At 31.9% G+C, this 15,243-nt stretch overlaps 1 protein-coding gene across 1 annotated transcript in view; it reads right to left on the bottom strand.

The window, feature by feature from the left end:
* Window positions 1–3,761: 3,761 nt before the first annotated feature.
* LOC145295912 (sorting nexin-19-like) overlaps window positions 3,762–15,243 on the bottom strand; it is a 188,529-nt gene continuing 177,047 nt past the window's right edge. Inside the window, exons 8-10 of the mRNA XM_080141683.1 lie at window positions 12,121–12,305; window positions 8,198–8,285; window positions 3,762–6,063 (exon numbers count right to left, since the gene is read on the bottom strand). Of these exons, the coding sequence (XP_079997809.1) occupies window positions 5,907–6,063; window positions 8,198–8,285; window positions 12,121–12,305 (430 nt within the window). The 3' untranslated portion in view covers window positions 3,762–5,906. The remainder of the gene's footprint in view (window positions 6,064–8,197; window positions 8,286–12,120; window positions 12,306–15,243) is intronic.

Raw genomic sequence — 15,243 nt, forward strand, 5'->3', positions numbered from 1 at the left:
CTGGACAAATAGCATCCAACTGTTGACACAGACACCTCACATCATGAAGATTAACATCCGGCTGTTGATGCACAGATACGTGTAAGGACACCTGGAAAAGTATCAAAAGAAGATACACTTGTTCACTAAATAAGCAATACATAGATTGAGACTACGTATGAAAGAGGTGTGTGGCTACATTGAGTAAATTGGTGAAATCTTGGAATGGGTGTGACAGTTGAGGACTCATTCGGTGTCCAAAACTCTTATATTAACCAGCTCAGATTCAGATCTGACTGAAAGTGGCTGGCTAACAAGTTTGAGAGATCAACTCATGCACTCTCCACCTCTCACGACTCTGCGTGTTCACCACAACAAAACAACACAGATATACCAGTATATTTTTTATACATAAATAAAACCTTTCTCTAACTTAAAGGAAGTCAGGAGGGGGCTAATTTCATTTGGAAGTAACTCTTAAATGCTTGATTAGTTTCATGTTTTTTTGTGCTGTTGTAGTACATTCATCATCATTATCATGTAAAATCCGTTTTATGCTGGCATGCATTCAATGCTTTTAAGAAATTGACTTCGAAACTAACCTATCGTGTATGACATCTTTAAGAAATTGATTTCCAAACGAATCCATCATATTCAATGCCTGTAAGAAAATGATGTCCAAACTAACCTATCACATTCAACGCCTTTAATTGACTTCCAAACTAACCTATCACATTCAACGCCTTTAATTGACTTCCAAACTAACCTATCACATTCAACGCCTTTAACTGACTTCCAAACTAACCTATCACGTTCAATGCCTTTAAGAAATTGACTTTTAAATTAACCTATCATGTTTGACGCTTTTAAGAAATTATCTTCCAAACTAACCTTTCACGGTTGATGCTTTTAAGAAATTATCTTCCAAACTAACCTTTCACGGTTAATGCTTTTAAGAAATTATCTTCCAAACTAACCTTTCACGGTTAATGCTTTTAAGAAATTATCTTCCAAACTAACCTTTCACGGTTAATGCTTTTAAGAAATTATCTTCCAAACTAACCTTTCACGGTTAATGCTTTTAAGAAATTATCTTCCAAACTAACCTTTCACGGTTAATGCTTTTAAGAAATTATCTTCCAAACTAACCTTTCACGGTTGATGCTTTTAAGAAATTGACTTCTAAACTAACCTTTCACATTCAACGTTTTTAAGAAATTGACTTCCAAATTAAACTACATAAAGATTTTATTTATCCCTCTTTCTCTCAAGTTCATTTTGATTACTTCATCCTATGCTTTTCTTGGCCTTTCCCTGTGACCTTCATACATTCCAGCATATATAAATATTAAAGCAAAATTAGACAAAGTGTCACAGAATACATTACACAGGATTGATGCCCAAGGTAGCAGTTCATAGACAATGAATCCTCACAAAACATTGCAGCTCTACCTTTGATGAGACATTAGAACATTGGTTACGGGGGTCAGATCTTCACAAAACACTGGTCATCTTGGTTATTAAATGAAGACTTCCTCATTCAGCAAATTTCCAATTAAAACAAACTCTGGCATTTGAACCATGCCAGTTTATTATTGTGATTATGCTAATCAGCCAAGCAATATGTACTGAGATTTAGAAATGATTTGAACAAATGCTAAAAAGCAACTGACTTTAATTGCTACCCTCTTTCTTTCTCTGCTTTGTTGAGATTCACTTTCTTTTTTAATCCCAAAAGTAAGTTTTCACAGGAACATGTTAACTCAAAGTATTTTCAACCATATGCTTCAAGATCGAGATATATTTTTCTATTCTGATTCATAGTATGACATTTTTCTATTTTTGTTATGTTAAAAAAAAAATGTCACCTTCATTCTCTTGGACTTCTGATTCAGTATTTTTTTTTTATATGAATAGATAAATCGTTGCAGTTCAATTTGTAGAATTTATATTTTTCTAACAAAGGATTCAAGCCAGATTAATTAAAATATTTACTTTTTTAAAACGACCATTATATTTTTTAAATTTTAAATAGGAGTTTGATCACATTTTTGAAAGTATTATTTTATAAGGTTAATTTGAAAATTTTTGAAAACCAAACCATCTTATAAAAGTCATTCTTTTTTTTTTATATTTGAAAAAGAGTGCCTTACACTGAAAATCTCAGAAAAAAAAATGATTTTAATCATTTAATAAAATATTTTATATTTCCAAATTTTCTAATTATTTCTTATTTTATTTTTCCATTAACTGCATTTTTATAGAATTTCTGTAATGTTGTTGTTCTCTCTAATGGACCCAAACGTTGTATGTAGAAACAATCACAAAGGATATGTGAATTTTGACAAACTTTCCAGGTGCAAGGAAAATTATTTTCTCTGTTTACCACACTAGTCGCTGGCATGTATTTAATATCAGTACATTTTCTTTTTCTGACTGCCTCATTGACTGGCTGTCATTATACGGCACCAGTCACAACTGGCTGTCAATACACGACACCAGATATAGCTGGCTCTCAATTGAAGACGTAAGAGAAAGAGCTGTTGCATGCTTAGCGAACATAACTTCCCATGTGTTTTTTTTTAATCTTTTCTTTTTCCTTTTCTTTTCCTACCAATCTTAATTTCTATGTATCCATTTGAGTTCACGACGTCACAATCACACCGCGCCCCAAAATGCTGACGCGACTATGTTACATTTCCACTTTTACCAAATCAACTCATTCAAAATGACAATTGCAAAAAAAAAAAAAAAAAAAAAATACATAGAAACGTTAAATAAAAGGAAGAGAAATCTTCATAGTCTTTACGTCGATTCATTTTTCATTGAATGTTTGATATTTATGTTTTTGAAAGATGATTGAAAGTATGGAAGAAAATTGGAGAATTCCAATACTCACTTCACCGGAACATTAGATATCTTGAGGAGAAACAATTGATAAAAAAAAATCATTGAATTTAAAAAAATAAACCTAATCAAGGTTTTTAATTAAGCATGTACAAACAAAACATTGTTTTCAAAATATACACAACTTGTATGCATGCAGATATACACATGATTAGTTAGGCTTATTACAGGGTAATAAATCAATAAATATCCATTTGATAAGTGCTCAATACTAAGCTAGTCGTTAGTAGAGCTAGTATATGTATGTGGTTTGTTTGGCTCAACTGATGGGTTGAGGTTTTTGGCCTGCATTTCTCAGAGTAGCTATTCTATTCAACTAATTGAATAGAAACAGCAGCTTTAAGGTCATACAGACTGAGACCATAACATCATGATGTAAGCTGAACAAGCCACAGCAGTTCATTGGCTGAAACATTCAACAAGTTATAAAATTATTCAATTGAAAAACAATATATATAAATGGTTAAAATTTATTTTCTTTCATTCTATAAACAATGTTTTGGTAAATGGAATTATAACCATTTCAATATTATGTTTTGAAATTTAATAATTTGTATACGTGTGTGTGCAGAGTGTAGACGTTGAATTGAATCAATGGTATGCACATTCATCAGCATTATATCTATGGTTTCAAATATACATTTATATATGCTCTGTCACTGATACTGAACACTCTTATAAATACAGAAACTAATATATATGTTCACACACAGACACACACATATACATATAAACAGAGGCAGATTGGGTTGCCAGGAAGCTGGGAAATATCCCTTTGGTCTGGTGTCTAACAGCCTGTCAATTGATTGAGAACCTGGTAGCCATTCCAATAATATGAGTTAAAGTGCAACTGACCTGCATGCTAGTTGTATGCGTTTTCTGTTTTTTTTTTTGTTTTTTTTTTATCTTTTAAAATGAGTTGTTGAATCATCAGCTAATAGGAAGAAGTACTTAATTTTAGTAACCTTTTTGAATTCCTGATTTTGGCATGAAGAGATGCGGTATTCTCTCTCTCTTTCTCTCTCTCTCTCTCTTATTCAAGTTAATCATATTCTTAGTGTTTCCTTCTTGCCTTATATTTGTTTTGTTTTTTATTCTTTGCATCAGCTTCTAAAATGTCAACATTTAATTTCTATTTCTGTACTGTTTTTTTTTTGGTTTGATTATGTTTTATGGAATACATATATTTATTTATGACAAATCAACCTGTTTTATGTTATTCAAAGTTTTAACACAATAATTATCGCAAACTTTATTATGAAAGAGACGATGCATGTTTATCTCTGCTCTATCATTTTCATGGCAAGAGTGCTCGACTGAGCTTCACTCTTTACTCCCCCCCCCCCCAAATATCCACAACAAATACTCATCTAGTTACCACAATTTCTCCCATTCTCTATCTGTGCCTAAATCTAGGCACAAATTTCCTGAACAAAATTTCTTTCTTAGAATTGTCCGCCTGTGGAACTCTGACGGCTGAGTTTGAGTTTCATGCAAAAAGTGAAACTGAAAGAAATCATTACTTCACCTATAAATTATAAAGATAATTGCTTGTAAGGATAGTTTGCATCGCTCAAAAAAGTGTTTTTGCATATTGAATGATGACATCCATCTTTTGAACATTTCCATCTCCGACCATGAATTGACTGTGAATAGCCATTCAATGCACATGGTAAATTAATAATTTCACACTTCCAAGAATTGATTCTTAACCAACACTTGGCAATCCATTGAATAATTTCAAAATTGTCAGACAGCTTCATAACAAGTTAAAATATTGTCATTTCTTCAGTCCATATGAAATCATTGTCAAAAACATCTTTTACAAAACTTGTTGGATGCGTTCTAAGAACTTGCCATTTTCTTTCTAAGCTGCTGGTTCTACATATTACCATCATTGGTACCATCATAAACGCCAGATCTGTTCAATTTCATTGTGCTAAACTTAGTAGTTTCCAAGACAATTGCTTTTAAAATGGAACTAAAAATGTGTGTGTGGTGGGGGTATAATTTTGTGTGTCGCGTCTAAATTTAAAAATCCAAATAATTTGTATTATTTGGATTCTTTGAACTACCACTCTCATCTTGAAGATTATTTTTGCAACGCTTCAGTCAATGTAACCTCTGACCTTCTTACAGGTATATCAGCAATGACCCATGGCATAGTCGATAAAGTACTTTGTAAAATTCAGTTGTAAAAGTTACTGTCTTCTAGAGGTTGAAAGTTCAATCCCTCAGTGTTAGCGACTCAAAATACAAATGCAAATTACTTAGAACTTCCACCTAGTTCTGGCTGATGGAACAAAATCAAGCTACCCCCTGGATTATATAAAGGGTTTCATTTGAAATTCCATACAAATTCTCAAGTTTGACAGAAAGATTCCCGAGTTCAACAAGGTACACCTGAAGAAAGGTGGAGTTTACATCAATCAAACCATTGTGGAGATAGCACTCAACACGAAAACAGGAGTTTGGAAGAATCCAAATGATACGAAGAATCAATCTTCATCTCAAAAATTAAAATAATTGGTTAAGAAGCACTAAAAAGTTGGCTATCCCTGATTTACATTAATGGAGTGATTTGTCTGTTGTATTTGGGCTTGCCAATCTTTCTCTGGATGCATACATACTGATATACTTATGCTGACAGACACAAGCATGCACATAGTAGATCTGTTTATAGAATTGATTGTCCAATATGTAAATTCTTTTTTTTTTTTATCTTTGTACAGTTTTGACTTTTTTTATCACAGCAAGTGATCTCCTGATGAAACGCTTGTTTTTTGTTATTAATATTATTATGAAGATGAGCTTTGAAACAGGTATGGTGGGAGAATTAGAAAAAGGGGTGGTTCATGAGCAGGAATGGAGAGGGGGGATGAACAACGCCATGGGGATTGACACTGATAGCGATCAACGGGAGATAAAAACTTCTTGGGTTTCAGAGGTTTGGGTAAATGACTGGAGTCATTTTGTATTTCTTTTAAGTTTTTGTTTTTTTTCTTTCTTGCGAGTTATGGTCATTTCAATCGAACCTCAGGTTGGTTTGGTGAATCAATAGTTGGATTGTCTTGATTTTCCATGTAAGTTGTGAGAAGTGTTTGCTGAAATGACTCATCTTTCACCTCTGGAAAAATGTGTACAAAAAGGCCATCCACAAGATTAAATATAAGATGCCTGAAAAGATTAAAAAAGATTAAAAATATCTCAGATGCCTGGAAAGATTAAACAGATAAAAAATATCTCGGATGCCTAGAAAGATTAAAAAAGAAAAAAAAAATTGTTAGAGATTTGCATAGGATATTTCAGTTCATCATATAAGTTTTAGAAAGAAACACACACACATTTCTATCTTAAAATGAAGCTATTTTACATTGAAACTTGCAATAGACCAAATAAATATCTTTGAGGAGAATGCCAACATCTAATTTAATATATTACGTATATAGGAAAGAAATGAGAATATGAAGAAAGTGGAAATATGAAAATATTGAAAAAAAAAATGATGAATAAAGTTGAACACATGTAATAGAATATTATTCATCATTTTGTATGTTTATAGAATGAATAATCATTGAGATGTCACAAATCTTTTTTCAGTCGTGGAAATTCTGGTGCTTTTTCTTAAAATTGTAGGCTATGAGGATGTATTTGAGGTTGTCTATTTTATGATTTGGGAGATTTTTTATTTTTCTTGGGAATCAACGCTTATCAAGGCCCGAAGTCCACTTGAGGATAAGGGTTAATGAATGTAAGATGGTAGTGTAGTATTTATGGGGACAGCTCAACAAGAACTTGTTTAGATTGGATTTGAAGGCTACTATGTTGTATTGAACCGGGAAGCAGGCTAGTAGAACAGTGTTCCACAGGCAGACGGTTCTGGGAAAGAAGCTTTATTCATGGAATCTGTGTTTAGATTTAGACACAGACAGTGGGGAAAATCGTATATAGTGGTTGATGTATGGTTACTGCATAGCATGTAGAGTCATCTCTGATGATTTGTGATTGTTAAACCGTAGGTGATACTCAGGGTTTGTTTCACCAACATAGTTGCCTTTTGTGCATATTGCACAATATATTAAGTAAACCACATTGGGACTATTGTAGGTGACAAGGAAGAGTTAAGTTGGATGTCAGTGCCTAAAAGTGTGAATATATTGTTGGTGGGAATATGTTGGTATATTTTAAATCTAGGTTTGTTGTATGTTTGTTTCCTTGTGGTCTGAGTGTGTGATATATTTTGATGGATGTTAGTAGAGAATGTAGGTTCAAGTCCAACGTTAACAAATTCCTAATGAACCGCCCCCCCCCCCTTAAGTAAACACTTCATCAAATCTCCATACTAACGTAATGTACTTGCAATAACCCTTATCCCTGAGTGGCTTCCGGGCCTTGATAAGTGGTGATCACTGTGTAAAAAAAAAAAAAAAAAAAAAAAGGGGTTGTTTTGCACTATTGAGTGGTTTGTGTTACATATCATGTTGATGGCGAGGTTATGTTTTAGTTAGTGGAGCATATTTTTGAGGTGGTTGTATAGTTTATTGATGTTATTATTGAAATCAAATACTGATATTTGTGCAGTAACTTTTCTACTATGGCTGGATTAAGATTTGGTATGCATTTAACAGTAATAGTAATCCCATGAGAACATAATAATTAGTTAATCTATGCAAAAGAAGGCTGTTTTTCATTTTTAGTTCATCTCTATTTCTCAAAAAAATGCAAAATCTTGCAACAGTCAAATTTATGTGTAATAGAAAAAACTACTAATAAAAGTGATAGTGCACCTGTCTGGCATGTCAAGTAGGGGTATCTCAGAAAAAAGAAAAAATGGCTGGTCCAATCCAATGTTTTAAAATCTTTTGATATCAAACTGTTATGTGTGTGCAAGATTTGGCGTGCACATGTGTAACATTTCCTCTAAGTTAATAAAACTACTACTTCCTCTAAGTCAATAACAATTAATGAGTAAGAAAAGGGGAGGAAAGATAATGAATTCAAGTATTGAATTTGGTGGTGAAGAGAACCTACCAGTGGGTTGCAGAGGTTTGGTGATGCCCGAGGCTAACTCCTTCATTGTATACCTCAAAGGCTCACATATAAGCTTTAGCAATGAGAAATATTATGAAAAAAGGAATACAGTTTAAATATTTTTAGACGCCTTCCCCTCCATCCAATTAGGATGCCTAGAGAAACTGCCCCATTAATCTCCTTCTCTGCGTGCTACTGTGTGTGAGCTTGCCTTCACATCTTTCAAGAAAAATGTTGACCTTTTTAAAAAGAATGTAGATATTGTTTTTTTTTTTCTTACCGGTTCAATTGTTTGTATTGGATAGCAGCCAGCAGTTGAACAATCGCATGATTTAAATTTTCTTCTCCAATTGTAAAATATAAAATTTCTGAAAAACAAAAAGCAAACAAAAATAAATTTAAAAATAATTAAAAATAAAGCAAAAAATAAATAAACATGGCTGCCATTTTGAAGTTTGTAAATCAAAGTTGTGACAAAAGTTAGAGATGATTTTAGCTGTTTCATCAAAAATTATTTGTTCCCTTCCCACCCTCACCAATTACTTTTCTTATTTTTGTATACTGTTGCATGACAACTTATCATGACCAAGAGCCACTTGAGGATAAGGGTTAATGAGATGGTATAATCAATGGTATGAACAAAGTTTGATTAATCGGATGGTTGATGGTAAGTATTTGTTAACATTTGATTTGAAGGTGTAATTTGAAGGTAAGCAGTCCTGTAATAATAGGTTCATAAATGCAGAAGCTATTGCAAAAACGTTTTTTTTATGGAAATTCTTCCCAATGCTAGGAAGACGAATGAAGAAAGGAAAGTGTTTTTTTATTGTTCTAAACAAAACTGAGAATATTTTACAAGGAGGAATAGTAAATTGGAGCTCAGTCGAGCACCTTCTATAGAAATAACTATAGAGTAAAGAGTAACTAACAATGTCTTTTCTGTGAGAAAGAGATTGTTGGAAAAAGAAGAAATCATCTCCATTAAGTTTCAAAGTCAATTTTGGAGTCTGTCAAGTTGGGACATGGAGGTCTGTGTGTAATATTTTCAATAACAAATAAAAATCATGTGGGTGTTTTTACGTACTTGTCTTTTATGTGCTTTCTGTTTCTTTAGATGCAGGAAAGACACAAGGAGATCTTTGCTGAGCTTTCTTCAAGGATTTATTTGGAGAGAATGGGCTCCAAATAGACAAATATTATCATAGTCAGTTATTTACCTCTTAAATTTTATGAAATGATTGTCATGCACGGATAAAGACATTCGCTGAGATTATCAGTCTTCTACATCGTTAATGACTAATTTGCTTGGCTTCCAGTAAGAGACTCATTAGCTCGAAAAACATCATTCGTCATCATTGGACCCGTTTTGTCTATGGCATTTGACCTCTGTACTCTGCCTCAACTTTACCTCACTGTCTTAAGAAAATCATGTTTTTTAAAAGACATTTTGTATTCCTATGCGCCAATAAATAAGAAATAAAATAGAAAGTATATAAGGATGGAGTACTGCTGCCATATCTGGGCAAAAGCTGCTAAAAACAACCTATCCTGCCTTGACAGAGGACAAAATAGACTTCGTGGACTAGTGGGGAATGCCCCTTTCTCTTCTCTGCAACCTCTCTTCCACAGAAGGGACGTTGCGAGCCTGTTGTTGTTTTATCGTTATTTCCATCTGAGTTTCAATCTCTCGCCAATCTTTCACAAAAAACACCCATCTAGCTGAAACCACTGTCAGTAATTTTCCCCACTCTTTATCTGTGCCTAAATCAAAACATAGATTCCATGAACAAAGCTTTTTTCTTAGAAGTGCACGCCTGTGGAACTTTTTTCCGTTTGCCTGTTTCCAACCTGACTACAACTTGGATGTCTTCAAGTCTAACATAAACAAATTCCTGATAAGCCGCCCCCTTATTAAGACACTTTATCAGATATCCATTACTAATGATTACTATGATATTGTCCCATTGATTACTGTACACGCAATAACCCTTATCCCTGAGTGGCTTCCGGGCCTTGATAAGTAGTGACTTCCATGTAAAAAAAAAATAAATAAATAAACATTTATAGAATTTTTATGGTAATATATATATATATATATATATATATATATATATATATATATATATATATATATATATATACTCTAAACAAGCTATGATTATTTTATATAAAAATATAATAAAATAAAATAAATATGAAGTTTAATTCTTAGGGATACTAAGTTTAACATATTGCTGACTTACCACCAGAAAATTCACAATTCCAAAAGGGAATTCAACTGTATATCTTAGCTTAAATTGTTAAATAGAAAGGGGGGGGGGTCATCAGCTATTTATTATGAAGCTGTTTCAGAGATTAAAAACAATGGCTCTACAGAGGAAAATACCCTTCCCCAATAACAAAATGTAGACACAATCCAGTTACTATTTCATTAATATATAAATTTAACAAAAATAAAAAAATAATATATAAATATATAAACTTTAAACTTTAGACAGACATATAGTTTTGGAAAGTAACCTCTGAATTTAATAGTTGTATTAGTAGTAGTTTTAACCTTTGTATTTAGTGATGGTGATAGTAGTAGTTTTAACCTTTTGTTTAGTGGTAGTAATAGCTTTAACATTTGTATTTAGTGGTAGTAATAGCTTTAACATTTGTATTTAGTGGTAGTAGTAGTTTTAACATTTGTATTTAGTGGTAGTAGTAGTTTTAGCATTTGTATTTAGTGATAATAGTAGTTTTAAGATTTGTACTTTGTAGTAGTAGATTTGTATACTTTTGTATTTAATAGAACAAGTCATAGTAAAACTCCCAAGACACATAATTTCTATATATTGGCAGATGATTTTCATTATCAAATTAAATCGTAAAGTACATTTACAAATTTATGTATGTCAAATCGACCATTCAAACAAATGGAAAAAAAAATGTTTCCTTGTTTAATTTGTGGAAAAGGAATTAGGTATATAACTCAGATTCTTTGTGGTACTTGTAACCATTGGGTACACAAGAAGAGCAGTGGAATTGCTGTCAGTTTGTGTGCAAAAAATGCAAGACAATCGAAATAGTTGAAAGCTCAAATGTTCAATAAGGTTACTGAGGTTATTCAGAAATGTTGTCATCATCAGAACACAAAGAGGAGCTAGTACTATGTGATCGTAAGAATTAAGAATCGATGAAATAAGTTGGAGAACCTTCTGTTATTACTAATCAACAGACTGTTACTACTGTTGAATAAGGAAAGAGTCTATTAGGTATATGTACACAGTTTGATGATGTATGAAAGTGAAACATGGTCAGTGAGGGTTGAGGACATGCATTGCATGGAGAGAAATGATATAAGAATGATATGATGGAAATGTAATTGGAGTCTGAAAGCCAGGTTTATATCTGATGACCTCAAAGGAAGATTAAATGTAGATAGTACAGGGAGATATGAATAAAACAGGAGACTTTGCTGGTTTGGTCAGTGAAAGAATAGATAAGAGCACTTGGATTAGTTTAGTGTGTTTCAATACAATATGGTAGCCTTCAAATCTAATGTAAAATTCTTGTTAAGCCGTTCCCATAAATAATCAAATTCTATCCAATTTACACCATAAGTGATTGCTACATCACCACCTTACATTCATTAACCTTATCCTTGAGTGGCCTTCGGGCCTTGATAAGTGGTGACACCCAAGTAAAAAAAAAAAATTAGAGTATAGAAATTAGAAAGCCAAATAATGATGTTTTTTATTTCTAAAATAAATTATTTATTTTCAAAAGTGAACTAGCTTTCAACTTATAAAATCTTTATCAGGTATGAGACATTTAAACCAACTGTGATTAACATCTCTACGGACTACTATCCATGAGGGATTTCATATCTCTGCTGGCAATATGATTTATAAAAAGAAAAAAAAAATGTCAAAACCTGATAAGGACTTTTAAAGTTGATAGCTTGTTCATTCTTTAAGATAACTAATTTATTTTGGAGAAAAAATAACATTTTTATCTGGTCTTCCAATTTTTATAACTGTCATTGTTGTAAATATTTCTTTGAATAGTTTTATTTTTCCAACAGTCTTTTTTTGCTATTGAAACATTCTCTATTGAATATTTCTTGTTTCATAACACTGACAATTGCAACCACTTTTGCTTCAATTTTCCAGGATACCAATATTCAACAGTATTTTGTTTTCTTCTAACAAAACTTACGTGGGAAAAACTCTTTGAGACAATGATGCGCCAATTCTTTGGTCGCCTGGATTTCAGCAGGACTCTTTTCAGGTGATTGCTGTATGGATAATTTACCATTTGGCCAGATTTTCTCGCGTAGGAGCTGTAAGTAGCTGAGGCATTGAGAACGTGATGTCATCTTTTCTAATTTTTGTTGAAGCCACCTGGAAAATGAAAGCAAACATCCAAAATTTGAATCCAGTTGGATTTATTTCTGTTCACCAAAGGGGAAGATATAAACCCCACAACTTCCCAAGTATTGTTTAAATAATGAATTGTGGTTCTTATCCGCAAATTTTCCCTATATTAAAAAACAAAAATAAAGAAAAAGTCTGTACGATGTATGTACCGATAATGAAATGAAAAGATATTCCAAAAATCATATAAATTGATTAAGTAATTATATTTTTATATAAGAAAATAAAATTTTATGTATATCCAGAGTGACTGTCCCACCTGCCATAAAAAAAAAAATGACAAGAAACAAAGGGATGTAATTCGACATAATTCATACTAACTAAATTTATATGAATTCTCACTAATTTCTCAAAAATATTTTTTTGTAAAAATAAAAACTATTTGATCAATTTATGAATTTTTGGAATCTGATATTTTCGTTTCGTCATAGGTATGTACACCATGCAGATTTTTCTTATTTTTGTTTTTTTTTATATCAGAGGAATTCTAGACAAGAAATTGTTTACAATACTCATTGAGTTTTAGACTTAAATAAACATAAAAAGGTTGACATACTTTAAAACAGACATTAAATGTAAAACGAGTTTTTTGAGAAACACAACAAAAATTTAATGATAGTGAATTTATTTGAATTTTAATATTAGATATTTTGCACAAGTTTTTTACGACTCTCTTATGTTTTTTTATTAATCAAATATTTCTTTTAATTGAGAATTTTTTCAATTAATGGTAGACACGTCAGCATGGACTGGAGTCTATTTGTAGCAAATTTGGTTGATTGCAGAAATGGTTGTAAATTCATTAACAATGTCATGAGTAGCAATTGGGGGGGGTAAGAGTTGTACTGTCGATTAAAAAGTTGATCAAATAATTATAACACTCAATTTTAAAACAATAAATGTAAATTGAAAGTGATAATTTTTGTAACTAGTGAGAATCCTCTGCATAAAAAGTCCAAGGGAAATAACTGAGTTTGATCAAAGCATTTATTCTTGTTTTGCAAAAAGAGTTTTTAATCTGTATTACTTTATCAAATGTATTTTTATCTCATTTTATCTTTTAATATAATAATATAATAATGAGCTATAAACATGATCATTTCATAATGTGTTAAATAATGCCACTGTAATTAGTTTCCAATGAGAGTTACTGAAAACTTTTCAAGATTTTTAAGCTATTTTGGCCATCATTTGCTTGAGAGAATCGTCATCCACCATGTTGTTCCATTCTTTTGATACAGCGTTTGTTTATCTTTTTAGTACTTAAGCACTGTTCAGAACAATTCTCAGACAGGTAAATGTCCGACTAATTTAACAAAAATAGAAAATATGGTGCATCATGTAACTCTGAAACTGTGCTACCTCGCTTCCATTGTAAAAGGTTACGTTCCCTCCAAAGCTTATGGCCCAACGAAAGCGCCCCATTCTTTAAGCAATTAGGATCCTTAAATTTATGTTTTATGAAAATAGTTTGAAATGACCGATAATATCTTCAAGTTGATTTTGATTACTTATCTATATATAAAAGTGAACGTGTCTGTGTATCTGTCTGTCTGTGTACATTTCCCTACGCAATAACTCTGTCAATTTTAAGTCTACAGACTCGAAATTTGATATACAGCGTACTGAGATTTGGGAAAATCTATGTGATCGGTTTTCAGCCAGAAATTTGGCTGTTAAGGGGTCAAAGTTCAACGATTTGACCTTTGAGAACTCTGCCAAACTCCTCCGACAATTTTGGGTCTAAACACTTGAAAATTTAGATATAAGATCCTTGGACATGGTTCTAACTTAATAACTTGATTTGAGTCCAAAACAATAAATGTTAAGGGGTTATAATAGGGGTCAAATTTTAAAAAATTGACCGTTTTTTTTTTTTTTTTTTTTTTTTTTTTTTTTTTGCTCAGCCTACACCTCCAAATACCCGGGCAACGCCGGGCACCCATGCTAGTATAATATAATTTGATTATTAGATTTTCATCTAAACCAAAACACATAGTGCTCCAGTCGTAATCATGTGAGATATCATTAGATGGATAAGAAATAGTTAAAATAGTAGTTTAAAATGAAACGACTTTAACATATAATGTATATTTGTGCAGACCATTTCTTACAGACAGACATACAGACAAGGTCATATATATATATATATATATATATATATATATATATATATATATATATATATATATCCCCATACCATCTGGCCTTGATGGACAGGAGACAAAATGTTGCTGCTATGGTTTCAAATGAGCAAAGGGAGACTTGATTCCAAATATTTCTCATATGTTTTATGTCTCCTCTTTTGGAAATAGGGTACGATTATGAATATCTCCAGTATCAAATAATCTTTATACACTGTGAAATTCACTTTATGTATGAAAACCAAAGAATGGAGATATAACATATGAGAAATATTTGGAATCAAGTCTCCCCTTGCCATTATTTCAGATCATTTGAAACCATAGCATCAAGTTTTAGTCTCCCCAGAGGTTTTGGCGAAATATCAAATATTTTGTAATTTATATGCAAAACTTGGAAATCAAATGACTATTATTGAAGTATTGGTAAAGGTGCAGTATCTTTTCACCTACGAAAAATCCTTTAAAATTACAGGTTTTCAAGAGTGTGGAAAACGAAAATGACATAGGTGAAAAACAATTTCTTCGTCCTACTTTCTTTTTGAAAAATCAAAATGCCATTGTTAACCTCTGATGAGGATGGCGAAAGACGTCTTGGGTTAGGGTTAAAAAGAACTCTGTTCTATGTCATGTATAAATTTTGTACTCTCAATAAACTTTTCTAATACATATATATATACGAGCAAACAGTTAATAAACAGTTAATAAAACATGTTAAAAAACACTTTGAAAAAGAGTTAAAAACATATTTAATCTGAAAAGGA

The sequence above is a fragment of the Euprymna scolopes genome, chromosome 16, assembly GCF_053919585.1.
Source record: "Euprymna scolopes isolate OS-2025 chromosome 16, ASM5391958v1, whole genome shotgun sequence".
Taxonomy (NCBI): domain Eukaryota; kingdom Metazoa; phylum Mollusca; class Cephalopoda; order Sepiida; family Sepiolidae; genus Euprymna; species Euprymna scolopes.